At 41.0% G+C, this 26,015-nt stretch overlaps 2 protein-coding genes across 8 annotated transcripts in view; one reads left to right on the top strand and one right to left on the bottom strand.

Annotated features, from left to right (window-relative positions):
• Fam13c (family with sequence similarity 13 member C) overlaps positions 1–13,573 on the top strand; it is a 112,047-nt gene extending 98,474 nt beyond the window's left edge. For 4 of the 6 annotated variants that reach the window (XM_052744742.1, XM_052744737.1, XM_052744743.1 and 1 more), the window contains 5 exons: positions 1,625–1,827; positions 6,284–6,379; positions 7,598–7,794; positions 9,071–9,172; positions 12,058–13,573. In XM_052744742.1, coding sequence (XP_052600702.1) covers positions 1,625–1,827; positions 6,284–6,379; positions 7,598–7,794; positions 9,071–9,172; positions 12,058–12,181 — 722 coding nt within the window. In that variant the 3' untranslated portion in view covers positions 12,182–13,573. The remainder of the gene's footprint in view (positions 1–1,624; positions 1,828–6,283; positions 6,380–7,597; positions 7,795–9,070; positions 9,173–12,057) is intronic. The other 2 variants (XM_052744738.1, XM_052744740.1) reach the window with 1 other exon arrangement.
• The window catches only part of Phyhipl (phytanoyl-CoA 2-hydroxylase interacting protein like), a 40,878-nt gene continuing 27,954 nt past the window's right edge, over positions 13,092–26,015 (bottom strand). For both annotated transcript variants that reach the window (XM_052744745.1, XM_052744744.1), the window contains exons 3-5: positions 24,334–24,508; positions 20,768–20,885; positions 13,092–14,608 (exon numbers count right to left, since the gene is read on the bottom strand). In XM_052744745.1, the coding sequence (XP_052600705.1) occupies positions 14,074–14,608; positions 20,768–20,885; positions 24,334–24,508 (828 nt within the window). In that variant the 3' untranslated portion in view covers positions 13,092–14,073. The remainder of the gene's footprint in view (positions 14,609–20,767; positions 20,886–24,333; positions 24,509–26,015) is intronic.

Raw genomic sequence — 26,015 nt, 5'->3', positions numbered from 1 at the left:
CTGGAGTGCTAGGATTAAAGGTGTGAGTGCCACCATTTTCTAGCCTTTGTATTTAGTGGCTGTCTATTCTCTGACCCCAGATAAGTTTATTAGGGTGCACAATATTTTGGGAACACAATACCACCACACTGGTTACTAGATTGTGGGAAACCAAAGTAGCCTAAGGAATCAGCCGCTCCACAGATCCACTGCATAGGTGAGCATGCTAAGCCCAGAGGGATGGTTATGTGGCTTGGAGGGACTGAGTCAGGCAGATGACTTGCCTCCCTGGCTCTTAGTCCACTGCTCTTTTTCCTTTGTCCTGTTCTGAAATGGATGAATTATTAACACTAAGGACAATCACTCTACACTCAAAGTTATTTTCTTTCTCCTTTAGTTCTGTAAGTCAGTACTTGGATATAGGGGAGTTGGTCAAAATTTCTGGAAGTTTCCCGATGAAGAACTGCAAAGTAATAGTAACTTAATAGTATTAACCTGTAATGATGTAGCATGTTTATAAAAACACACAGTGTTTAAACTTCAAGCCAGAGCTTGGCATGGTGGCTCCTGCCTGTAATTTTAGTATTTGGAAAGCTGAGGCAGGGGAATTGTTAGACTGGGCTACATAGTAAGTTGCAGGCAAGCATGGACTACAGTTAGACATTGAGTCAAACAACATAAACAAAACACAAAGTCAGAGCACAAAACTAAATGAAGAAACTGAACTATATTATATAATTGAAAAATCAGTATAAATGGTCTTACTCAAATCCAGCTTCCCCTTCCCATGGCGTGATCTGAAATGCAATTCCACGGTAGGTCCCAGGCTGGATTGTTGTTGTTTTAATTGTCTAGGGTTGCATAAAGCCACACTGTTAAAATAGTGGGCTCTGGATTTTGAAAGTTAACATGAGGGCCTAGAAAGACATCTCAGGGTTAAGAGTGCTTACTTCTCCTCCAGGGGACCCACGTTTAGTTCTCAGTATTCACGTTGCTGCATGGTGCCACCCAACTCTAGCTCCTGGGAGTTCTGAAGTCATCTTCTGGCCTCTGTGGGCACTCACAGAACACACACACACACACACACACACACACACACACACACACACACAAATTAAATCTTTGGGTAAAAAGCATTAGACAAGAATGTGGACTGTGTCGAGTTGGGGCTGAAATTCCCAATGCCCCTCTCATCTCCCATTTCCTCATATATAATATATATATATTGCATAATGTATATATATGCATATATAATGCCTCATATAATCACCTATACTTCTGGGGGCCTTACTACATACACAGCTTTTACCATGCACACCAACAAACGGCTGCACATAGAATTTCAAGTGCTACCGTGGGCACTGGTGGAAACCTGGGGTCGGGGGTGGGGAGCTAGGTCTTCCTCCAGAAGTCTGCTGCAGTCCAAACCTGAGTTCTTATCTCATGTGGTCCTTCCCCAGGAGAGCCCAGCCTCTAGGGCTCTGTTTGCATGGCCAGTCAAGTGCTTATGATACTGCTCGTGGTTAAGACTGATGGTTGCCAGCTGGAAGCCATCTCTAGCGTTGCGCCTTCCTGGGGAAGGGAATTCCTGAGAAGCTCTGTTTGAGTCCCTCCTGCTTGTGGTAACTCAAGGCATTTCTCTTAGAACTGAAGCTCAAGCTGTCGGAAGAGCAAGGGGGCACTCCCAAAGGCCCTGGGAGAAACCCGTCCTGTGAACAGCCTCCAGGGCCCAGAGAAAACGGCAAGTTGGAAGCTGTGGGGCCTGAGCCAAGCTCCTCTGGAGAGGAGACTTCAGACGCTGTGATGATGGAGAGGAGAGAACAGGTTCCTCCCCAGGACGATGTGAAGGTACCTCACCACATCAGCATGGGGTGGCAAGGGCATGCTTTTGACCGACTGTCAGAGTACTTCGCCACCACCGTCACATCTTTAGGAGACTGCCTCCAGCACTTGAACCTGTTGCGTAGCTGGGGGTGGGTGGTTCATGGCTGTGACCTAGGAGTGTTACTGTGTGAGTCTGGGATGTGCCTCTTCTGGAGGAGGTGTGTGCTGGTGGGAGGTGCCAAAGACGGGAGGAGGCATTCCGTGCTCCTCCAAACGAGTAAAAAAAAAAGGAAGTCTAGGGTATAATTATATTCCCGGTAAAGAAAAGCTCCAGTATAGGCCCTTTCCCATATGTTGAAGTGTGATAAAGAAGGGAGAGGCATAAAGGAAGGGTTTTATGTCCTAAGAACAGAGCTGTGATTTTTAGGGAGTGATAGGTCAGGACTAAAGATTTCAGCTTTAGACATCTTAGTTTTGAAGTTGGAGACAGCTGGATAGAGTTGTCAACTGGGTATTAGGATACAGAAGTCTGGGGCTTAGCCAAAGAGATTTATTGCATTTTATAAAGAAAAGCAGCACTTACCTCGGTAATCCCCCCTCACGTTGCTTATCTGTGTTTCCATTTCACTTAGACCCAGGGAGCTTTCTTGAGTCCCTTCCATATCAAAGCTGAGGCTCACGTGGTTGACCTTTACTTCCTGTGTAAGAGTGGTCACTTTGTCACCTCACTAAGTACCTTATATCATTTTCTGCCTCAACCCATCACATTTCCTGCACAGCAAGACTATTGTGCATAGCACTATAACATCTATACATAATAGGTACCGAGTGTACATTTGTTGAGTGTCCGAATGAACACATGAATGACATTTGAATCTGGAGTGAAGTCTTCTTGAGAAGTATGATCACTTTACCTATTCTGTCATACATGACTTGGTCTTAAAGAGGTAGGACCATATACCAGATCTCAGAAGGCCTATATGTCCCATCTTAGTTTTTTATTCTGGGACTTGTGTTCTGCAAGTACACATGGGACCAGAGTCTCCTCCATCATCCTTTTACCTTTACATTTGAAAAATAACCAGTGTGTTCTGAGTCATGAAGGGAGGTCAGTCAGTAATGATTGGGTCACAGGCTGGTATATTGTTTTTCACATATGGCTGGCCTATCCAACACCACCCACCCCACCCCCGGCCCCCAATTCTAGACTTTGATGATAGCCAGTGGATAACTTCTGTGTACATGTGCACATGTAGGCACATCTGGGATTCATTATTCATTAGTATTTCCAAGGGACTTCATTGTATTTTATAGTTATCTTGTCCATATCTATATAAATATCTTGGTCAGTATCACCATCCCAATGGCTGATTGACCAACATCCTCTGACTAGCTATTAATCAGTCAGTGGATTAATCCATTGATGAGGTCAGCAACCTCATGATCCAGTCACCCCTCAGTAGAGTCACCAGCTGGGAACAAGACACAACACATGAGCTTTTTGGAGGGACACTTTCTATCCAATCCATGACAGTAGATGATTGATGGACAGTTACACATTTCCAAAAAGATTCAAATGCTTGTTCTACGAGTTCAGGTAACTTAAGATAGAGAAGTTATGTCAGGACTGCTGTCCTGGACTGCCTTTCTACTGGGAGCTGGGATATAAAAAGCAATTTAATAGACAAGGATTTTGGTAAGTACTGTAATAAGGAATGAAGAAGAATTAATGAATGACAGAAAGCAATAGGAATAGTTTGTTTCTTGAATAGGGTTATTAGAAGGACAAAGACAGTTGACATTTAATCAAGAAAGTGAACGGGCCCAAGAGAGCAGCAAAGAACATTCTAGACAGAACTCCCAAGTACCAAGGCTGTGAAAGAAGGAAGCGGGTGGTTGTTGTTGTTGTTTTTGTATACACAAGAATCTCAGGGCTGAGGGCTGAGACATGGGAAGGCATGAGATACAATCAGAAAAGTTGTGTCCAGTGGAATGACACTGGACCTTGTAGGCTGTGAAATGGAATAAGTGGTGGCCAAGTGATAACAGAAAATCGGCGGGAGACAATACACATTTAAAAGATCCGATGAATCTGTGAAAAAAAAAAAATCACAGGGCAAATGAGAAGGTGGAATGGGCGGCTGGATCAATAGAGTGACGTTAATAGCAAGATAACATCCTCAAAGCATATTTTAGTTGGAACGAGAGAACATGTTGAAGCCTTAGAACAGTGGGTCTCAACCTTCCTAATGCTTCAACCCTTTAATATAGGTCCTTACGTTGTGGTGACCCCCGACCACAGAATTACTTTAGTTGCTACTTCATAGCTGTAATTTTGCTACTGTTATGAATCATGATGTAAATATTTTTTGGAGAGGGAGGTTTGCCCAATGGGTCATGACCCACAGGTAGAGAACCACTGTCTTAGAGGGAAGAGAGAGCCGGAAGAATCCATGGAGACCGGTCAGCTTACTGACATAGCCCAACTATGGGAAGAGGCAGATTTTGGAGTGGAGATGGAAATGTTAAGAGGTAACATATGTGGGGGCACTTTAGATTGAAGATCTTTCAGGAGCTGGGTCACCAACCCTACCAGTTTGCACAGGGCTTTCATTGGTTGAACACTGAAAACCCATGCTCTGGGAAATGGCCTCGGTCCTGGGCAAGCTGGGATGGTCAGTTGGCCTTCTGAGACAACCGAGTGAAATGGGTCTGTAGACAAGGACCTGAGTGTTCAGAAGGCATCCTTGCATAAATGGTGAAATTCTATTATTTCAAGCTAAATATCTACTGAGCAGCTTGCTGAGTGTCAGAAGCCACTTCAAACAGACCTGGGAGCTTTACAGTAGAGCCCGGGCCTTTTAGATCGGGGCCATCTGTAGTGGGATGTGCAGGCTTTGATACCACATTCCAGTACTGCTCCAGAGAAGTGTAACCATAGGGAGTCATAGGGTGAGTACCACCAATGCGTTTAGAGGTCACGGCAGAACTAAAGGACACAGAATCATAGCATCTAGCCTGTTCCCTGCCTCCTCAACAACCCGTGGCATGGCAGTTCATCTTGTTAAGTGCAGCTTCTTAAAGCTAGAGTGGATAGATGACTTTCATCTGGCCTTCTTGCCATACACCTAAACCACATTAACTGTTAAAATTTCCATGGCAATGATTCCCCCAGACTTTTAGGGAATTTCTTGCATTGGTGTTTAGTCAGAGTGCATACTTTCTGAAGCTGGGAAACAGCATGACCTAGCTAGTTCAGATATTGTGACTCAACCCGTCTTCCCCCTTTATTTACGATTTTTTAAGAGGTAATCACTGGAAACAAACTATTTTCTGTTTCTACTTCTGCATGTTGCTGGCTACCTGCACTACAAAAAAAATGTTACCTTTTGATTTTTGTTATGTGTGAAGGGAACCTCACACTGAGTAATATATGGCTTACTAATAGCTACCATTGTCCACATAAAATAGCCGGAGAGAGCTTTCAGGTCAGTACGCACAGATAAACCCCAAAGGTGATTATCCTACCCTGCCCTGATGAGTATAAACCATTGGTTAAGAATGGAGGGGCAGCTGTTTGTAATGGGCATATAGCAAATTGATGTATGGGACAGTATGTGTATACATAGGGGACTAGGAAGAAGACGGGTTTGGTAACTCTGGATAGATACGTGGATAAGCAGACAAGAGACACTGAATTTTTATGTGAAACTTGACCTGCTACAATGGTGTGTAAGGATGAGTCCTGCAGCAGGTGGGCACAGAATACATTGAGTACACTAAGAGGTTGGGCATTGTTTTAGTTGGAACTTTGACGAGCCAACTGAAATAGCTTTGGACAGCTTGGAAGGAACTCTAAAACTCTAACCCCTTTGTTGTGTGGGTAGGAAATTGAGGACTCAAAAGTCAAATGTTTATCTCAATCAACTAAAGTTAATAAAGTTATTTCAATCAACTAACTAGTAAGGCAGCATACATTCTGTGTGTGTAATAATGGAGGCCTGGACATAGCTGGTATTTGTGAATGTAATCACGAAAGTCCAAATAACATAGATGTTCAGAAGAAAAAGTGATAGGTCTTGATTAGTCACTTCAACACTACTTGCAAACTTGTCCACAAAAGCCTGATGGCCCAATTTTATATACTCACCCCTATCCCTTATGGGAATAGTTTCCTAGTAAAAAGGACCTGCAACAGATACCATCTTGTTTGTTTGTGATGCCCTTTTTATCATTGCTGTTAAAGTGTTAGGATCCTCTGAGGCTTCAACACATGGCGTGTGTGTGTGTGTGTGTGTGTGTGTGTGTGTGTGTGTGTGTGTGTGTGTTTGCTGGATATTGCTGTAGGGAATGGACCATAGCTCGGTGGTAGAGTGCTTGTATAATTAGTGCAGGTTCTGGGACAGACCTCCAGTACATGGTAGGTGCAGGGAGAATATTGTCTGAGAAAAGAATACCGACTTAATTTCATGCTTTTCAGGTAACTAAGCAAGACAAGAACCTCATAAAGCCTCTTTATGACCGATGCAGAATTATCAAGCAGATCTTGTCAACACCGTCCCTGATCCCAACAATTGTAAGTAAAGACGGCTGCACCAACCGGAAGCCTTGATTGGCACCTTGCATCTCTGCCGTTTGGCACTATGTTATAGTCAGCACCATGATGTTACCAAATGGCCTTCCGAGCTGTGTATACTCTGATCCCGCCAGCTGCTGTGGGCTTCCCTAGCTCAGGACTGTGCTTAACAGTGACCTAACAGGAACTGCTGTGAAATAGGACATACCACTCTTAACATAATTTCATTTCTTTGTCCTCCTTTTGGGTGAGGAGAAAAACACAGTGGGTTTCAGTGCGGCACTGTTTAGTTTTTAACACAGCTAGACAAGACAGAACCTCTCCGTTCTCTGTGTGGTGGTTAGTAAAACTGGTAGTGAATTCTTCCAACTATTGAAACCTTGTTTGGGTTCCATCCAATCATACTATACTAGATATAAGCAAATTTATCTCAAGAAAAAGGAGTCCTGAAGCCGAGTGAGGCTGTTTTAAAAATAAATTTATAGGCAGACAGAAGCACCACACATCCTACTCCATCAATTTCAAAACAGCTACTCAAGATATCAGGGTGAAAAGCAGCAAATGTTAACAAATTTGAATTTAAATCCACTTGAGTGTATTTATAATTCTGCATTTTAAAGGATGTTAGGAGAATGATAAATTCTAAAATGTTCCCTTTGAGGAGGAAGAATAGTTTAAAGGGGAATATGACTTTCAAGTTCAAGAAAACCTTTTGGCTGTTAGAATTACCAGAAAGCTTAAGGAGGAAGTACGCTTCTTTGGCCTTCTAAGGGCCCCTCTGAACTTGAACATCCTTAACATCCTCTGTATTTAATGTGGCCTGCTCTAGGTCTGAGTGGGACAATTTCTGAATAAGGTGTCTTTAGTGCATTTTGTCCTAACCTGTATTACTGCTGTGAAGCTGTAGTGCAGGTCAGGGGGAAGGGAGGACCCATGTGACCATACAGTGTAACCTGGGCCATATCCTGAATGCCTATCTGTCTTCCTTGACCCAGTGAGGATAGATAAACTTGGGAAGCACTGTAGCTCAGCATGGATACCTCTTTGCTCCACAGACTTTTAATGAAACTGAGCAAGGGCTCTTGGTAGTTTCCACTCCAGTTCTCAGAAGCCATACGGGCCAGGTGTCTGTCTACTGGTTTGTATGTTCTGGCAGTCCTCTGAAATGCTCGAGAGACATCTAGCCCTCTGTGACTATTTGATTCTGCTTGCGACAAGCAGGAGGAAGAGGACTCTGATGAAGACTGTCCACAGAGAAGCCAACAAACTTCTTTACCAGATCCAGTGTCCCGTCTTCCTGTTGGTGATCACCTCACCTACTCTGAGACAGAGCCTATGAGGACCCTGCTACCAGATGAAAAGAAAGAAGGGAAGCAACCAGCTCTCTCCATGTCCAACTTACACGAGGCCACCATGTGAGTGAGCAGCCCAAATGTGGGCTCTCAAAAACTCCTTGCTTGGGTCCCTTACCTGCACATTAAAAACTCAGCATCTGTTCAGAGCCTAAAATATGCTCTCCAGCAGAGAATCGACCTGAAAATGGCTTAACTGGAAAATATGGAAGAAAAAGCCATGGAGAGCCAGAGTAAAGCCCTACATATGCCATAAGTATTGATGTGCAATTACTTTGATCCTCCTTTTCAGGTGTATCCTGGCACTAGTGACCTTTTTAACCCTTAGTAGTGTCAAAGGAGAGCTAGTCTTTGACTACTGGACCCAAAGGAGGAAGATCCTTAGTGGGTCACCAGTGGCCAGAGCCTTTCTTTTCTTGTCTTTATTACATTCAGATGACATAGTGTTCCAGATGGGGAATAACCTTGGCCACCAGTCAGTGAGTGGGTCTTTTGTCTCCTCATGACTCTCCGTTAAGAGCTGTCTGGACTTCCATTACTGTTATTTATTTAGTAGTTGGCATATCTTTGGATCATGTGGCCTTTTTGGTTTGTATGGAACAGCCCACACTCTGAGGTCTTCTTTAACATGCATTATATGGTCTGCTTAGTGTGTGTCCCAAATGGAGATGTGGTAAAACCGAGGACAGTAAGCAGTTTTTAGCTTGCTGGGCAAACAGAACATAATCTTCCTTCCTTCTCTCATTCTCTGCAGCCTTTGAGTGGTAGTTGTAAGGAAGTCATTCCTAAACTTTGGCAGGTGGGGCATTTTTGAAATTGACAGACTTGACTTATAGAAAATGTCTGTTTATAACTTCAGTGTTCAGTCCTCTGAAAAGGATGGATAAATTCTACCACGAAGTAGACTGCAGTGGGATGTCAGCCCTCCCCTGGTTCAGTTGCATTCCTAAGGGTTTTGTCCTTCTCCCCACTCTCTAAGGACACAATCTTTTCCCTCTTGTGTCTCTTTACTTTGTCAACAGACATTGGTGTGTGTTCCTTAGATGTCTGCTCTGTCCTGTCATCTTGTTATACCACCGTAACTGTCACCATTTGTCACAGCAGATGGGGTACACTGCCTTTCTCTGTGTCCATGACACTGTTAATGTCAGGGAACACTAGGCTTATGTGCTGTTCCTACACAGGCCACATTTACAGTGTGGGCCACACTGACTCAGGACATCCTTCCATAACCACTGTTCGGTCCTAATGTGCCCATTTTGCCGACCTGATATAATTCAGTCGTGATCATTCATTCAGGCCAGTGCTCACTAATGGCAAATGTGTTTCATTGATGCAGGCCAGTCCTTCTTGACCATCTCCGAGAAACGAGGGCTGACAAGAAGAGGCTACGGAAAGCCCTGAGAGAATTCGAAGAGCAATTTTTTAAACAGACGGGAAGGTAAGTGTGAGCAGAGAGGGCATTTTTAATGCTAATATTTCCTAAAGAACCATAGTTCAGAATGAACTCTGCTTTTGTAGGAACAGTGATAAGATGTCAATCCTAGCTGAAGACTGTGTTTTCTCCAGTGCAGGACCCTGTGGTAACATTGTGAGGGATGTTTTATGGGATGTTTATGTTAATAGCTCCTGGGTATTAACATCAGTCTTTACAAAATGAAAATTGAACTCTGAAAATGCTTTCTATTTGAATTTCGTCTAAACTGCTGAAATTTTATCTAAGCTTAAACATTTACTTGATTTCCAGCCACTGTTCTTAGATTCTTAGTTCCATAAGTTATTCTGTACCTATTACATGAATGGTTTCCTTTAAATATTGCCCCTAAACTTCACCACCCATCTCTGTTTGTTTTATTTCAGGGTTTACTCAAAAGTTCATAGCTATTTTTCTCTCCCTAAAATATTTAGTTGGACCATCTGTCCTATGTTTTTCCATCTCAACCCAGCTGTTACTATACACTCATTAATTTCCTGTACTTTTTAGTGTGTTACCAACAAAATTGTATATGTAATCAGGTAATGAATGTTAGTGTCTTTTGGAGAAGGGACAAATTACTTAGCTGTCCTCAATCTCTGTTTACACCAGTAAGCTGAAATGCTTTGTCTCCTGGGATAAGTTAGAAAGCTATGACTGTGACATGGGACTTTAGTCTTAAACAACCCCCCCCCCCCCCGAGTGTCCCCAACCTGCCCCAACTTCCAGAAGATTGCAATGCAAATGTTCCAACAAAAAACAATAAAATTACGTAATTTTATGACAAGCCTGTGTAATGTCAAAAGGTTGGACGTTCTTACAGGCATATAACTTTCCCCAAGTCACAGAGCTTCCAAGTGGCAGAGATGAGCTGGGAGGTTCTTCCTACTAACACACTGGCTTGGGCATGCTTTCCCAACTGCCTTTCTTTTGTGCCTTGCTGCCATTTCCTCTCAGCCCACAAGCTGCTGTGAGGGGGTGGTACTATGCTAAAGCACTTTGAGACATTCAAGCTTAGCTTGCTCCAGTCATCGCCCATGACAGCTTTTCTGTTTTCCAGGGCTATCCTAATGGGCTTACTAGGTGAGAAATTTGTAGCTCAGCAAAGAATTGACTGACTAGGTGCTTTGAGTACATACCTGATTTACATTAAAGTTCCTCTTTAAAATTATTCAGTTTGGGCGGGGTGGTGGTGGTGCATACCTTTAATGCCAGCACTCTGGGAGGCAGAGAGCCAGGCCGATCTCTGTGAATTCGAGTCCAGCCTGGTCTACAGAGTGAGATCCAGGACAGGCACCAAAGCTACACAGAGAAACCCTGTCTTGAAAAGAATAAAAAATTATTCAGGTGGAATTTTTCATCCAGTGAAATATTTGAGTTGGTTTCAGGATTTCAAATCTCAATAGTCATTGCATAAAAAATAAGTTACTTACGTTTCAGGCACATATACAGTCTTTTCATTGAACATACTTTGAGTTCCTTGAAGAAATTACATGTTTACCCATTTGAACACAGAAGTCTACATTAGAGTATGAGACGTTCCAGTGTGCTGGCAATCCTGCCTATAGGATCTATCAGTCATATTTGGCATGCCTTTTGGCAACATGGTGCTTGCTTAATTGTTCTGTCTGTTCTTGGTAATAGTCATTGATTATGTGTATATAAAAATCTATGCATCAGTATATTTAAGAATGAGTATGCAGAAGACCATGACTGCAACTTATTCATGACTTACTGCACTCAAGGAACAGCTTGTTTTACTGCACTTACAATCCCTAACTTACTTTAGATATGTCCGTCCATGCTTGCTTGCTCTATGTGAAGTAATCTGCCCTCTTGTGGTGATACATTATCTAATAAGAAAATGCTCATTTATTAAAGCTAAACTCAAACAGTTGAATGGCAAAGAAATAGACTTTAATCTTTTCTCCTTAAGACTGTTACTGCTAAGACTTAGCCATCTATAAAACTAAAAATGACCATGTGAATGGATTCTGTATACATTTAGAAACACTGTAACCATTCATGGTAACAGAACAAGGGCACACAGTAGACTGTGCATGTACCAGTCTATGCATTGGCACATGCCCACTCTTTGAATTAGTGTGCAGAAAGAGAACTATTGCAATTTAAACTGTGTATGTCTTCATATGTATGGAGGCCAGAGGACGACTTGGGGTTGGCTCTCTCCTCCCACCACGTGGGTCCTAAGGATCGAACTCAGGTCATCAGGTTTGGCAGCAGGCACCTCTACCCACTGGTCCGTTCCACTGGCCCCAATTTAGACTATTTAGATTCACAGATTACTTCTGTCAAGGAGAAGCTCAGAAGTTCTACTCCACATCAGTAGAAACAGGTTTAACTACAAGAAAACTTGAAAACTTTCCAAGCTTATAAGACAGGCCCTGGAAAGTTTTTGTCACTATAGGTTTATGGATTACTTGTGTAATCCAGCATCTGCAGTATTTTCAGGATGCTGTTTTTTAAGTTTTCACTGTAAGGGCTGAGCATTCTGTACAGGCATGGAACTCTGGCAAGTAAGAGGAGGAGTAGAAAAGGGATGCCCCGAGGGAGGCTCTAGCCTGTGCTTTTTCTTCCCATCTTTTCATCTGCACCGTCGTTCTGTGCTTGAGCATGGGGCCTCACGTTTGCAAACGTTGGCAAAGGGCACTGGTACTTAGAGACATGGAGCAGAGACTGAGGCTGAAGGAATGTAAAGAAGGCGTGTGCGTGCGCGCGCGCGCACACACACACACACACACACACCCACCCACCCCATCCTGTCAGTTGTAAGAGGACTTTAATGACCTGGCTCATGTATCTACTAATAGATTGTATCTTCTTTTCTGCAGAAGTCCCCAGAAGGAAGACAGGATGCCAATGGCAGACGAGTACTATGAATACAAGCACATAAAAGCCAAACTGAGACTATTAGAGGTCCTCATCAGCAAGCAGGATGTGGCCAAAACTATTTGAGGTTTGGCTCTGATCACTTCCACCCAAGATAAAGTCAAGTTTATTTTCCTCTACTGTTCTTGCTAAGTAGTTTTGATGTACTGAAACCGAAGCACTTTAGAGATAGTATTAGCTGTTTTTACAAAGGAAGAGATAGTGTAATTATACACGAGAAGGGATTTCAATAGGGAAATAACAGGTAATATTGGGATCAGCAAAAACATTCAGCCTACTCCACACCAAACTGAAATCCATAGTCAAATGTAATTGTTAAAAAAAACAAACCAAAACACTAATACCTTGTCAAACCTAAAATAACACATAGGCAGACTACCTGCTAGGGAAGGTTTATCAGTGCCCGAAGATTGACTTCATTGATGTATGGAAAAGAGCAAGGTTTGAGTTAATTGTGAGACAAGGGAAGCTTCTGCTCTTCATCCAGGGGAAGACAGCTGGTAAGAAGGTAGTTTAAGGGAGACAACATCCACTGCCTGGTCCTGTAAGTCTGTAGGCGTTCTAAACACCCAAAAATGCACTCGACTGTGTCACTAATTTCTTATTTCTACATGAAAATAGTGCATTATTTTATCTGTTATTTGAAAACTTACATTTCTGGTTACCAAAGTTCATTTGGATGGCATGTACTTTGTGAATTATCTTTGTCTATAACTGACAAATGTTTATATTAAAATAAAATATTAAAAATTTAAAATAGGTATTTTGGATAGGTGTGTCTGCAGTATAATAACCTAATGTGACCATAGTATTATTGCTAATTTTCTTGTTTCCTACACTAAGATGATATAACTATTTTCCCATTGGGTATCTGCATCTTTCTTAATGTTCCAAGGTCTGTTCTTTATAAAGTGAAACAGCTTTCTTGTGAGTTGCATTCTTCTGCACAGGGTAAAAAGCTTGGAAATCACCAAGACACCTTTTATTTACTTTATTTAGTGTATCTTGCTTTTTCTTCATTCATTTAAAACACATTTATTGGTTTTGGTTTTGTAAAATCAAGTAACAGACATTTTCTCATTTTCAACTTTGTTCCTATTTCTGTTTTCTGTAATTTTTAAGCATGGTGTTGAAGAAACTCAGATTTTCATATTGCTTGGGCAGAAAAAAATACTGATTCCAGAAGCAGACTATATTAGAGGCATATTGTTTTCTCTGTGTTCACCTGATGTTTTAAATCTTATGAATCAGAATAATGGCCTTCATAAATTTGTTTAATTGAAGTCATCTACTTGTAACAGGACAGATACACAACTATTTAAGGTTTACAAATTACATCTTTGATAAGGGAAATGGTTTCGTGAGATGTATACAATTGCTATTAAAATGTAACTATATTCTATATGATTGTAAATATTTTATACAACATACAAATAAAATATTTTTCTATTATATTTATTATGTTGAAGCACAGTAACTGTTTCCTGTTAGCTAATATAAATAACATAAATAACACTGTCAAACAACAAGGTGGAAGTGCTGACGATTCTAGGCTTTAAGATTTAACTCATGCTGCAATTACACCCTTTCATGCGGTTTGGCGTTATCCCAATATTTATTCAGTAGATTAAAATGGATGCATATTTAAACACCATTTAGAAGCCATTATTTTGTACTTTGCTAAAGCGGTCTATATAACTGTCTTGTTATGTTTGGCATAAAGAAAACATAAAAGCATTGCAGCATCTAGGCAAACAAAGTGTCAGGACAACTTGGGGACATCACTGGAAGTGGTGGACAGGGTGGGCAAGAGGAGACACGGGAAGGCTCTGAATGGTAGTTTGCTTTTGGTGACAGCGGCATATGCATGCTTCAGTGGGAACATCTGATGATGAAAATGGACAACAGAGGGCAGTGCTCCTATGGGAAGACGGGGGAGGGAGAGTACGAAAGTGGCGTTAACGTCCGACACTGATGTTACAGGTTTTGCAGCTGGGGTCTTTCTTTGCATTTGCAGTAGACAAACTCATGAGCTGATGACCAGTGATTTCTGCCACGGTGCCCAGAGAAAGAGCCACAGGGTCAGTGTAAATGACTTCTAAAATGACATCCTGGGCGTGGTGGTACACCAGCACCCCATCTTCTTCTGTACAGGTCAGAAACTTATTATCCTTGGAATTTAGTTGAGGAAGGCGCTGCTTACAGAATTCATCTCCTGGTGATCCCACAGGGGCAATGACAAGAATCACATAATGATAAGCAGTGTACATACAGTAGAAGTCCCCAAAGTATAAGTTAGTATTGGGGTTGAAAAGTTTTTCTGCTGCAATCTCAAACCTGTATCTTCCATACGGTGAATCCTGGGGTGGCTTCCCTGTATTGAACTCAGTGCTGCAGCTGAAGAAGATGCCTTCTAATTTTCCACTGATGGGTGAACCATGGCTGCCACTGTTATCCTTTACAGAAGGCTGCATAGCATCTCCATGGTGTTCTCTGCGAGCGAAAGGAAATGGACATTGCTCAGTACAATGGTGGTAAATTTACTGATTTACAGATCTGAATAGCACAAAAATCACTACCCACTGTTAAAGGCTTGGATGGCCAGGCTATCTCCAGACCAAGGGAAAAATACCGTTTGACAGTACTTATCATGGCCTAGGACCTAAGATAAGATGGTCTACAAGTCTTGGAGATCTTTAACAATAAAATAAATTTCCCAGACTAAAAAATTGAACTACAATTAGAAATCTTACAGGTGAAGCTAGCTCCGTTTGTACTTAATAGGTTTCATAAGTGACTTTACTAAAAAGAAAACTACTGAAAGTATTGAAAATATGAACACTGCTAAGTAGAACTTGGTTCAAATGTGTGCTGTCTACTAAGGAAGGTCCACTCTGTCTGGTGACTCCAGAACTGAGTTGCTGCTGCCATGGACCCAGGCATCTCTCACGTTCATCCTCAGAGACCTCAGGAAGGTTTCCTTCGGATTCTGTGGTTTGAAGATAGCAGCTGCCATGACAACTCTTGGAGTCTCCTGTGCTTCTGAGGCACCTTGCAACTGACCTCTCCACAGGTTCCAGTACCATCAGTGCCAGACTGTGGAGTCTGAGGACACTGTCTGTGGAGTCACACAACTCCTTATGAACCACAGCAGTCTAGACCAGTGATAGCAGGGACATCACTGCAAGACCAGTCAGAGACTACACTTCGCTTCTGTGATCAAGCTCAAAAGCACCTAGCCTAACTCAAATTCCATATGCCATCTGAAAGATATGTCATTGAATGAAAAAAGGTTCTTACAGAAGATATTTCATCGAATTTTACATTTTACCAGATGCACAGACCAAGAAAAATGAAATAGAACAATTCCAAAGGAAAACAATCTATAATATACGAAATGCTTGAAAAACAATTCAAAATGAGGATTCCAAAGAAACTCATGAGAATCCAGATAAAAATACAAGGAAAAAATTTCAGGGCATAACAGATTTTTCCAAGGATATAAAAATCATTAAAATAGAACCAATCAGAAACATTGGTTCAAAATACTAAATCAATGAAATAAATACCATGGCAAGCTACCAAGACACATGAGGGTAGAATTTCTGAACCTAGTAGGTCTTTTAACCAACAAAGAATAGAACAAAAAAGCCTATAAGATTTAGGAGATATCTGTATGGTTAAGCAAATATTTACATCATAGTAGTTTCAGAAGTGAACAAAATGGGATTAATTTTTTTTTTTTTGAAGAGGCAGATTACTTTTTGAGACAAGGTCTCACTTTGATGTCCCAGGTGGCCTCAAACTCAGAATTTCCCAACTCAGCATTCCAAGTGCTGGTATGACACCACACCTGGCTGAAGACAGGATTTCTACTGCCCTGGTTATTATCATACAGTGTATGTCAACTGTCATAACAGAAGAATGTTCATTATAGACTGCTGGTCACAGAAGACCCACAGGTCAAGTGATGGTACATTCACACTACAGAAGACAGGCAGTTAAAAAAAAACTGTTAGGGTGTGTATTTTAAATGTAAATTTGTAAAACTTCTTTATTAATGTGAAAAGAGAACCTAACCCTTTTAGATATGATGTACAGCCAAAGCCCCGGAAGGAATCCCAACATGTTTTCAAATTGAGAGTAGAGTGGAGACACAAAAGACAGACTTTCACGCTTCATCTCTCTTTCTGCCTTGGGAGCCTATAGAGTTGGAGTTGTTATTATTTTAAAAGTAGTTAGAAGTAAGCACTGGTGCTCTCCACCTAGACCAGGAGGAAGTGCTTTGTGCCTTTTGTTTGGGCCATTTTAAACCAAACACAGGTTGCTTCTCAGGTTACCTCTTGTAGCTTGTTTGACGGCACCAGCTAGTCTCATTTGGCCCTAAATCCACTGTCCCCCTCTCTTGCCCTCTATGTGGCCTGAGACTATGATCCAGTTCCTTTACACTTCCCTCTCTTTGAAGTCCTAGCAGTGTGAGGCACCAGCACACCTAGGTCACAGAGAAGGTGAGCCTCGGGTGTCTTCCTGACTTCCTCATGTGTCAGGACTCTGGCTCCAGCAAGACTGACTTCTGTCTACTGCTTCTGGCTGCCTCTGGATTCCCTTCTATTCTCAGGAAGAGTAAAACTGCATCTTGATATTTTTCAGTGTCTTCTTAGTAGGTCAACTCTGCTTACATGTTTGTAAATAGAAATCTCATTGAGTTCTCTCCAGAATCCAGTTCTCCTTTTGCTTGCTGGGTGTCTAGCAGCATATTTAAGAATACAAAGTCCAAGCTAGTACTTTGGTAAGAAAGGTTTTCACCAGCACCAGGCTTCTCAGAGGCTGTGAGACAAAGAGGATGCCAGGGAACAGGAAGAGCAACAGGCCTGTGAATTCACCACCTGACAACTAGCCAATGGAGCTTATGAAAAATGTAGCTTCAAGAAAACACCAGGTCACAGGAAGGCCACATGACAGTGGGCTGTCCAGGAGCAAAGATTGTATTTTCTCCAACTTACTTTCTTACTACCTGAAATTATTATTTTTTTTTTCATTCAGTTTTCAGGGATTTCCGATGTGCCTTGGCATAAATTTCTTCAGAACTTATACCATTTGGGGGTTTCTCAGCTAAAATTCATAGGCATATGCTGTTTGCTAAATTTGGAAAAATTCCAGCTCTGAGTCTCAGCCCCACCCTCTTGTCCTTTCTGGATCTCTGACAATGTGAACTTTAGGTTCTGTGGTCCCACATATTCATGGTATTGTGACAATTTTTATTTTCATGTGTTTCTCAGTTTGGATAGTTTCTATTTGCTCTTCCAGTTTATTGGTATTTCTCTTTCTTCTTATCTTGCTTCAGCCCATCCATTGCTATTGTCTATTTCTACTGTTATTTTGCCTCATATGCTGTGTTTAGTCAGCTCTAAAAGCATTTCTTCTTCATGTCTCATGTTGCTTTGTGCATTTTATTTTTGTTTCCAGTTGCTTATCAAAACAGTTTTCTATGTGTATTTTCTATGGTGCCTAATCAATTCCTAGATCTGTTATCTATTTTAGTGTTGGTCTTTGATATTCCTTCCTTATCCAGACTCTATGTTTACTGATTCTTGATATGATGAGTGAATTGTCTGGAAATCTGGGCTACTGTGAGACTGTGGGTCTGATTAAATCTAATATTTCATTAGGCCCCTTTGACTATATACTAGTGAGGGTTTTATTATTATTATTATTAGATAAGGATGGATATCTAAATTCTTCTTTAGGTATCCAGTAACGTTAAGGTGGGAATTCAAGTTCCCACTGGACTCAGCCCACACAATCTAGCTGGGACAGACCATCATTGCTCTCCTGTTGTCTTCAGTAACAGAACTGTAAGCCTCACTCCCTAGCCTCATGGTAGGAAGTCCAGGCTCTTGAGTCAGTAACTCGGCATTCTTGGTAGCACTCTAGCAGGAGATGAGGTAGAGCCTAATTACCAGGGTGACAAGGCACCCCTGGCCTTTGCTGGTGGCACGTGACTGTGATTCCCACACACCCACCATGGTTTGGGCTGAAACCCACATTGGTTTACTGTCCAGTGTTTTAGCATTTGCAGCATTTTTTTCCTGGTTCTTTAGGTAAAGGGACCAGGCTTTCTGTGCTTGTGATCTGTGCCATCGGCATTTCTAGGTTGCCAGTTTCTCTAGCACACAGTCCAGCAAAACAGAGAACTTACCCTGTATTTTTGTCAGGGTTTTTAGTTGAGCTAATTTCTACTTTCTACTTTTCCTTCATAGTCTTGTATTTTATACAAAAATTTCAGGGTTTTAAATTATAATTGGGAGGAGAAATAGAAAGGCCTTTATATATTTCATTTTGCCTCATCAAAATTGCTAACCCTTGTTTCACCCTCATACATAGACCCCAGGTACTTATGTATCCTACATAAACCTATGAGGACAGTTCTATGGACTAACAAAGGTAGGAAGCATAAGCCGAACTTGAAGCTTTGAAATGTGTCCTCCTCTCAGTGACAGAACAGCAGCTATGAGGACAGATGGTTTGGCAGCAAAAGTGCAGGAATCCCTCCCTACACTGTCTGCCAATGTAATCAGGTAGAGAAACACCCAAGCTAACTAGTGAACACGAACAAGGGTAAGGCTGTCATTCAAGGTAAGGGCATGCTCATTTCAGTGTTACTTTTAGAAGAGACCAAAATAAGTCCAGCCCTCATGGGTTGAGTCAGAATTCATCTACAACTTCTTCAGTTGTAATGATCTGTAAAGACTATCAGGTAATTGTAAGATCCTTCATAGCCAATCAAGCCTTCTGAAGATAACATTTTAAAGGGATCCTAATCAAGGAAATGGATCTTGATCACAGTTTACTAATTAAAATGCAAATCAAGATCCATGGAAGTAAATGCCCTCACTAAAGTTCACTGCACAGGGGATTGAAGTATTGTTGTTATTTGTGGTCTTGGGGTTTGAACCTAGACCACTGCATGTCAGGCAAGCACTCTGCCAGAGCTCCACCTCCCGCTGAGAAAGGGCTTTTTTTGTTTATTGAAATGAAGCTTTTAAAACTGCTGACCTCTACCTATGCCTTAGTAACTGTATTTGTATGTAATGCTTCAAGATACAATTTACGTGGGGTTTACTGCTCTTATTTTTGGAATTAAAACAAAAGTGAACTTTGTTGTTGGTACAAACATCTTCCATGCTGGTGGGTTGGAATTAAATCATGTAATGTGTACAATTACTCTATCCAAACCAAGGTGCTCTGATGGAACTTTTTGTAGTTTTGGAAACATTTCTGAGAACAAATTAAGCAAATGTTACAGTTATGGAAAGGCTCTTCCCATGAAGAATGAGAAAATCCTGGAGAAATACTGACCTCCAGTGGCCACACTTAGCAGTCATTGGCAGGATCCCAGGAACCTGAACCTACAGCAAAGATCTAACAGTATTCTGTTGATGTGTTTCTTATTGGAGGCAGCAGCAATCATGGAAATTTCTTTGGTTTTCAAATTTTATGCTTAAAAATATAAAAACTTTTCTTGCTGAATATACTAGCCATTCTGAATTAACAGCTGATAAGCACAATAACTTGTCATTTAGTTTAAATTAGGTGAATGGCATCCAGCAGAAATTATATAGACTTTAGGCCAGTTGGAAAACAACAGACTGAAATTTGAATTTGTAAGATATTCAAACACAAGCAGACATGTTCGCCTGTCATCAAAATACATACAAACACATGGCACACAAAGCTTTCGTTCAGATACAAACCAGCCCTCCAGGCTCCTGTGCTTGTACATTGGGGCTCCAGCTGGTGGCGCTGTTGGAACAAGTGGTAGACCCTTTAGTAGGTAGTGCCTTGCTGGTGGAAGGAGTCACTGGGGTGGGCCCTGAGGGGACAGCCTAGATATCCAAGCTGTATGGTGCTTTAAGCAGCACTGAGCTGCCCGTCACCATGTCTTCCTGGACAGCAGTAGGGCAAAAACACTCCTCACAGGTTGCTTCTCCTCAGGTACATGACCTCAGTGGTGAAAAAAGTGACTAATGTATACTTCATCTCGAACATACATGCTAAACACATTTCTTTCTCCATGACTCCTTTTGCATTTGCCACAGCTTGGAGCTCATTTGGAAACATGACTTTGATTTCAGAGAAATTAGAAAAGTATGCAAAAATAAAAAAAACCACCAAAATTTCCTTATTATTTTCATAAAGTCCTTTCAAGTCAATAATCCTTTATAACTCTAAAGTGATTAAGGTTCTTATTTATTTTGTGTTTCTTTTGATACAGGTCTCTGGGCTGTAGTCTAAGCTGAGCTAGAACTCAGGGTGACCCTCCTGCCCAAATGCTAGTACTGTAAGTGTTAGCCGCCATGCCCCCGCTCAGGTTTTAAAACAGAACAAAACAAAACACAATCTGGGTTGTGTGCACAAGTTTAGAACTACTGTAACATGTCATTTTAAAAGCCTTTGTCTCTCGGGGCTAGAGAGATGGCTCAACAGATTAGAACACTTGCTGCAATCCCAGAGATTCAGGTTGGATGACTCACAACCACCTGTAACTCCAGTTATAAGCGGCCCAACACCCTCTCTAGCCTCTGCAAGAATGTGGTATACAGACATACATGCAGTGAAGATACCCAAACACATAATAATAGTGGTTCTTACCTAACATAGTCAAAATACTCTTTGTGCTGGTTCCGGTAGAAAACAGAGAACTTAAGCATGCGTCCTGCAATCACGTCAGCCTTCTCCAGCAGCTGTGTTAGATGAACTTTTGAGTAATCTGAAAAATTGAAAAGTCTATTATTAAGTACCAGAAGTGCCAGCTACATGCTTTATAAATCAGAGATTATTAAAATAAATCTTTAGGGAATCCAACATTTTAAATAGGAAGTTATAAAGAAAAGATTTGTTGCCTTTCTTTGGCTTATTTTTATTTCTACATAAATAATTTTGTTATGGTTCATGGTTATTTCTTAGAATATTCTTGTACTTTTAATCTTTCAAATTAAAGATCCTGAAGCAGCCACACTCAACAGCCAAGCAAGCAGCACTCATCAGCACTGTTTCCCACCAGCACTGCTTCCCACCAGCACAGCTACCCATCAGCACCCCTATCCACCAGCACCTCTACCCACCTGCACAGCTATCCATCAGCACCCCTATCCACCAGCACCCTTGCCCACCAGCACCCCTACCCACCAGCACTCCTACCCACCAGCACCTCTACCCACCAGCACCCCTACCCACCAGCACCTCTACCCACCAGCACCTCTACCCACCAGCACCTCTACCCACCAGCACCGCTACCCATCAGCACCGCTACCCATCAGCACCTCTACCCACCAGCACCTCTATCCACCAGCACCTCTACCCACCAGCACTGCTACCTACCAGCACCTCTACCCACCAGCACCCTGCCCACCAGCACCACTAACTACCAGCACCACTACCCATCAGCTGATGCAGTGAGTCAAGGAACCTCCCATTCTGAAGGGACAGCACAGCAGGAAAGCAGAACTAGTTTGCTCAATTTGTTTCTAAACCTGAGGTTGACAAGATAGATCCAGCCCTTTTACTGACTCAGAAATCATAACTGGCCCAAGTGCAGGGATTCTCACAGCCATCAACTTTCAGACCTCTCTGGATCCTACTTGATGGTCTCCAGGTACAATATAGCTCTCAAAGTATTTAGATATTTCTGATCAATTTTTGTTTTGAAAATTGAGAATGAATGTCAAACTTGTGCATCAAAAATTAAGGAAAAAGATGTGGTATATAAAGGTAATAGCCCAACCTAGTTAAACTGGTGCCACTAACACTGATTTATTTGAAGGCATGTGATGTATAAAGTGCATGCACAATGAGATGGTGAGGCTAAAAAATAAAAACTATATGATTTTCTTTGAATCTAAAGAAAGAGAAGGCTAAGGAAGAGAAACATAGACAATTAGAACATTTTTTATGGTATTGGGTTGTTACAGACTAGAAACTGACTGCCTGTGGGAGTCCAATCTATTCTATTTCCAATACCTTGCACAGTGCCTAGGTCTACAGTATTAAAGATAATTTTTTTTTAAAAAAACATCTTTTTCAAAATTCAGACTCAAAGGCATAGATAAAACTTAGATGAAATGGTCCTGGATCAGTTGATAAACCTGAAAAGCAAGTTCTCTTTATCTCTTAACTATGAAAATAAAGAAGGGTAAAGTAATTTATAGAGAAATATTGTAGAACAGTTAAAAGCTGGCACTTGTCATTTACCTCGTAACTCCCCACAAATGTTAGGAGATGAGGGAAAAATGAGAAAGCAATAGAGATTACTCTATGAAAACATGCTTTTACTTCCTTTTATAACCAGAAGTAAAAAATCCATTCACATGACAGCTTGTGCATCAGAGCGCGCGCGTGTGTGTGTGTGTGTGTGTGTGTGTGTGTGTGTGTGTGTGTGTGTGTGTGTGCATGCATGTACACGCATGTTGGAACTACCAAAGGTCTTCTTTATGCCAATGAAGTCATAGTATTTCAGACCTTTCTTTGGTATAAAGTTGGAGCAGGTGAATTTTATAGCTCCCTTGAGTGGAAAAGTACCAGGACACTGTTTGTTGTAGTTACACAGAAAAATGTATTTCAGGTGGGGTTCCACTTACCTACCTACCAGCAATGCTTGAGACCAGAAGTGCTTCAGATACTGAGTTTGGGGACTGTAGAATATTTGCATATACTTTAATGGTTTTTTATCTCAAAAATCAAAACTGCTCTAATGTTTAAAATATTCTGGGTACCTCTATCAGTGCTCAAAAGTTTCAGATTTCAGGGGCTGAAGAGATGGAAGGGCAGTCAAGAGTACTTGCTGCTATTTCAGAGAACCTGGTTCAATCCCCAGCACCCATATATGAGCACCACACGGTGCTCACAACCAGTTACAGGGGACCTGATGCCCCTTCTGCCTCCCACCCCCAAAGCACAGACATTTCTGCAAGCACTCATATATACATATTTTAAAAGGTTCAGATTTCAGAGCGTTCTAATTTAGATTTTGGGGTTGTAGATACTCAACCAACAGCACACCATCAAAAGAAAACATGTCCATATGTCTGACTTAAATTAAACCTCCCTGGGGCTACAAAAATAAGTAAAAAAAGGATTCAGGAAAAGGACTAAATGTGAGGTGGACTCCAGAGAGGGATAGTAATTCCAACACAGTACAGCAAAAACAGAAAATTATCTCCAGAGAAGAGCCCTTTGCTTGCTGTTAATACAATATAGGCATCTTTAGCTTTTTCATTGCTGATCACTAAACTACCAAAATTATACTTAATCTATCCTAAAATATTTATTTACATTTTAACATCTATGATATTAACAATAAATGCAATAAGAAAACATTGCCATCTTTCAATTGGCATTTTTCTTTTTGATACATTAAAATGGTGGATCTCATAATTTATGAGATATAGAGAAATATAAAAAAAAATGGTACTTGCAAGAAACTTTTTACCTTGTTCTCAAATACTGAAATCTTTAGCAGTCAAGAGTGTTAACATTCTTAGCAGTTTCATCATAGAATAAACAAAGAGGCACGAAGATAAAACCAAAGCATAAGTGAATTTCAGCCATTTAACATGCCCTTAGAGTTTTACAGATACCAGGATGAGTAGTAGATAATGATGAGCTGCATCTAAAAGAATGCAAGTGTGTGGCCAGGTAGAAGGGATTGGGTCTTATCTGAAGATTGCCACAGATGGGGGAGTTGCTAAGCAACCTGGAAACAGATGAGCGAATCGTTTTCTAGAATTTTTTCTACCGGCTCTTTCATGTTAAACAGCGTCTCTCTAACTTTTTTTTTTTCTGTATCTAAGTGCACGTATGTGCACAGTATGGAGGCCAGAGGTCATGTCGAGTGTCAAGTGTCATCCACCTTATTTTCTGAGACAGGGTCTTTCATTGACCTAATGCTTTCCAAGAAGCTAGGCTGCTTGTCTACAGAGTCCCAGAGATCTGCCTGCCTTCGCCATTAAGGCAGAGCTGGGATTACAAGCATGTGCCTGTAATTCCTGGCTTTTTAAAATGGGTTCTGGGATTCAAGTCAGGTCCACATGCATGCAAGGTGAGCCATTTACCATCCGAGCACCACACCTCCAATGAAATGCTTACTCGCCTTGTAGGTACAGAAAGTTGCTGATGAGCTTTCTAAGAACATTAATCAATATAAACCACCGCTCCCTTACCTGCTGTACAGAACTCTATAATTTCACTCCATTCAGATACAACATAATCACCATCAACTTGTTTTGAGGCAGTCTGCACCGCTACTGTATACTCAGTCCTTGGGCTCAAAAACCAGTGTCCACGAACAGTCATTGGCAAGGGAACAGCTTTTGCCACCAATTTTGTTGGAACATCCTAGGAAGGAAAAAAGGAAGATGAGGCAGTAAAGAATAAAGGGAAGGACAAAGTAGGGAAGGGAGAGGTAGGGAGTCAGGAAGGCTATTCAAGATAACTTTCATCAACTACAAACAATAGACAGGAACCTAAACTCCTGGTAAGAGCAGGGCTCCTGTTTAAGAACACCCAACAATTATCATGTTTAAACTGTTTATTTTCCATACATGGAAATTAAGGCCCAGGATGAACAAGAGACAGACTTAACATCCTACAGTCCAAACACTGAAAAGGACTTGTATTCTAGTTGTCATTATTTATAACATATTCTTTTCCCCTGTACGTGCTATCTTCTTCAAAACAGATTTTAAAAAAGACATCAAAGAACCAAGATTAATTGATTTAAAGTCTACTACGTTAAAAATATATTTGCTTGATGTTTATGACTTGATAATCTTACTAGAGAGGTTCATTGCTAAATATTTTATATGTAAAGGGGAGAATGCTTTTAAAGTAAATATTAAAACAGACGAATTTGTTTGACATACAGATTAGGTAACCTTCAGAAAAGTATGGTGCCATGTGTCTGAAAATGTTTAGATCTTTTCAAGTAGCAATCGATAAGTTAACCTTCTGGTTGAACACTCATTACATTTCCAAAGTTGTGGTATTTATGGGTGAAGTAGAGGTCAAGCCTTGAAGTATTCATCATTTAATGTTTAAGCATATCAAAGATTCTTCAAGAAGGCAAATGCCAGCAAAGGGAACACTCATAATAAGAACTGGAATTTGGTAATAATGACTGATGATTAGTATGTTCTTTCTACAATATGTAAAGCCCTCACTTATATTTAGTTTGTGAAATTGTAAAAGACATTTCCAGAAAAATAAAATGATGCATTGAATTTTCCCATCTTTTTCAAACACCAGGTTAATGTCTGTTTTCATCATCAGTAAAAGCAATGAAGCATAAGAGAAACACTTGAGCCAGGTAATTGTTATCCCTAACAGTCACATCTGGAGGAAAAGCTGTATCACAAAGGGTGAGTGACAGCACAGACAGCAGGTAAATGTTACATACTACAGCATGTGAAGGTTAGTAAGTTTCATTATTAAGCAAAATAAACTGATCACCCTCCCACCCCAAAATTGACTCTTTAGGGCATTTTTTAGGCCTAAAGTATTTAAACAAATGCCCACAATTTTATAAGCCAATTAGTTTGACTTGGGGAAGGATGTATCCTTCAGTGGAAAACTATAAAAAAGCCTATGGCACACTCTTCTGCTTCAATGGAAGGAATTTTACATCTTGGTAAACAATTTAGCTATTCTTGTCTACATAAAGTAACTGAATTCTGAGTAGAGGGTAGCCTTCCTGTCCCCTCCAAGCTCCACTGCCCCCTCCAAGCCAGTTTTGACTTTATTTGCATAGATTTTAATATAACTGACTTATAAGTGGGTTATATCTTGAACTATCACTATAGCACAGGATCAATTTCCTTTAATGAGTTAGTTTACTGTTGATTTT

This window comes from Peromyscus californicus, unplaced genomic scaffold, assembly GCF_007827085.1.
Source record: "Peromyscus californicus insignis strain IS unplaced genomic scaffold, ASM782708v3 Scaffold_19__1_contigs__length_69161282, whole genome shotgun sequence".
Classification (NCBI taxonomy): domain Eukaryota; kingdom Metazoa; phylum Chordata; class Mammalia; order Rodentia; family Cricetidae; genus Peromyscus; species Peromyscus californicus.
This window is presented reverse-complemented; position numbering and strand designations above follow the sequence as displayed.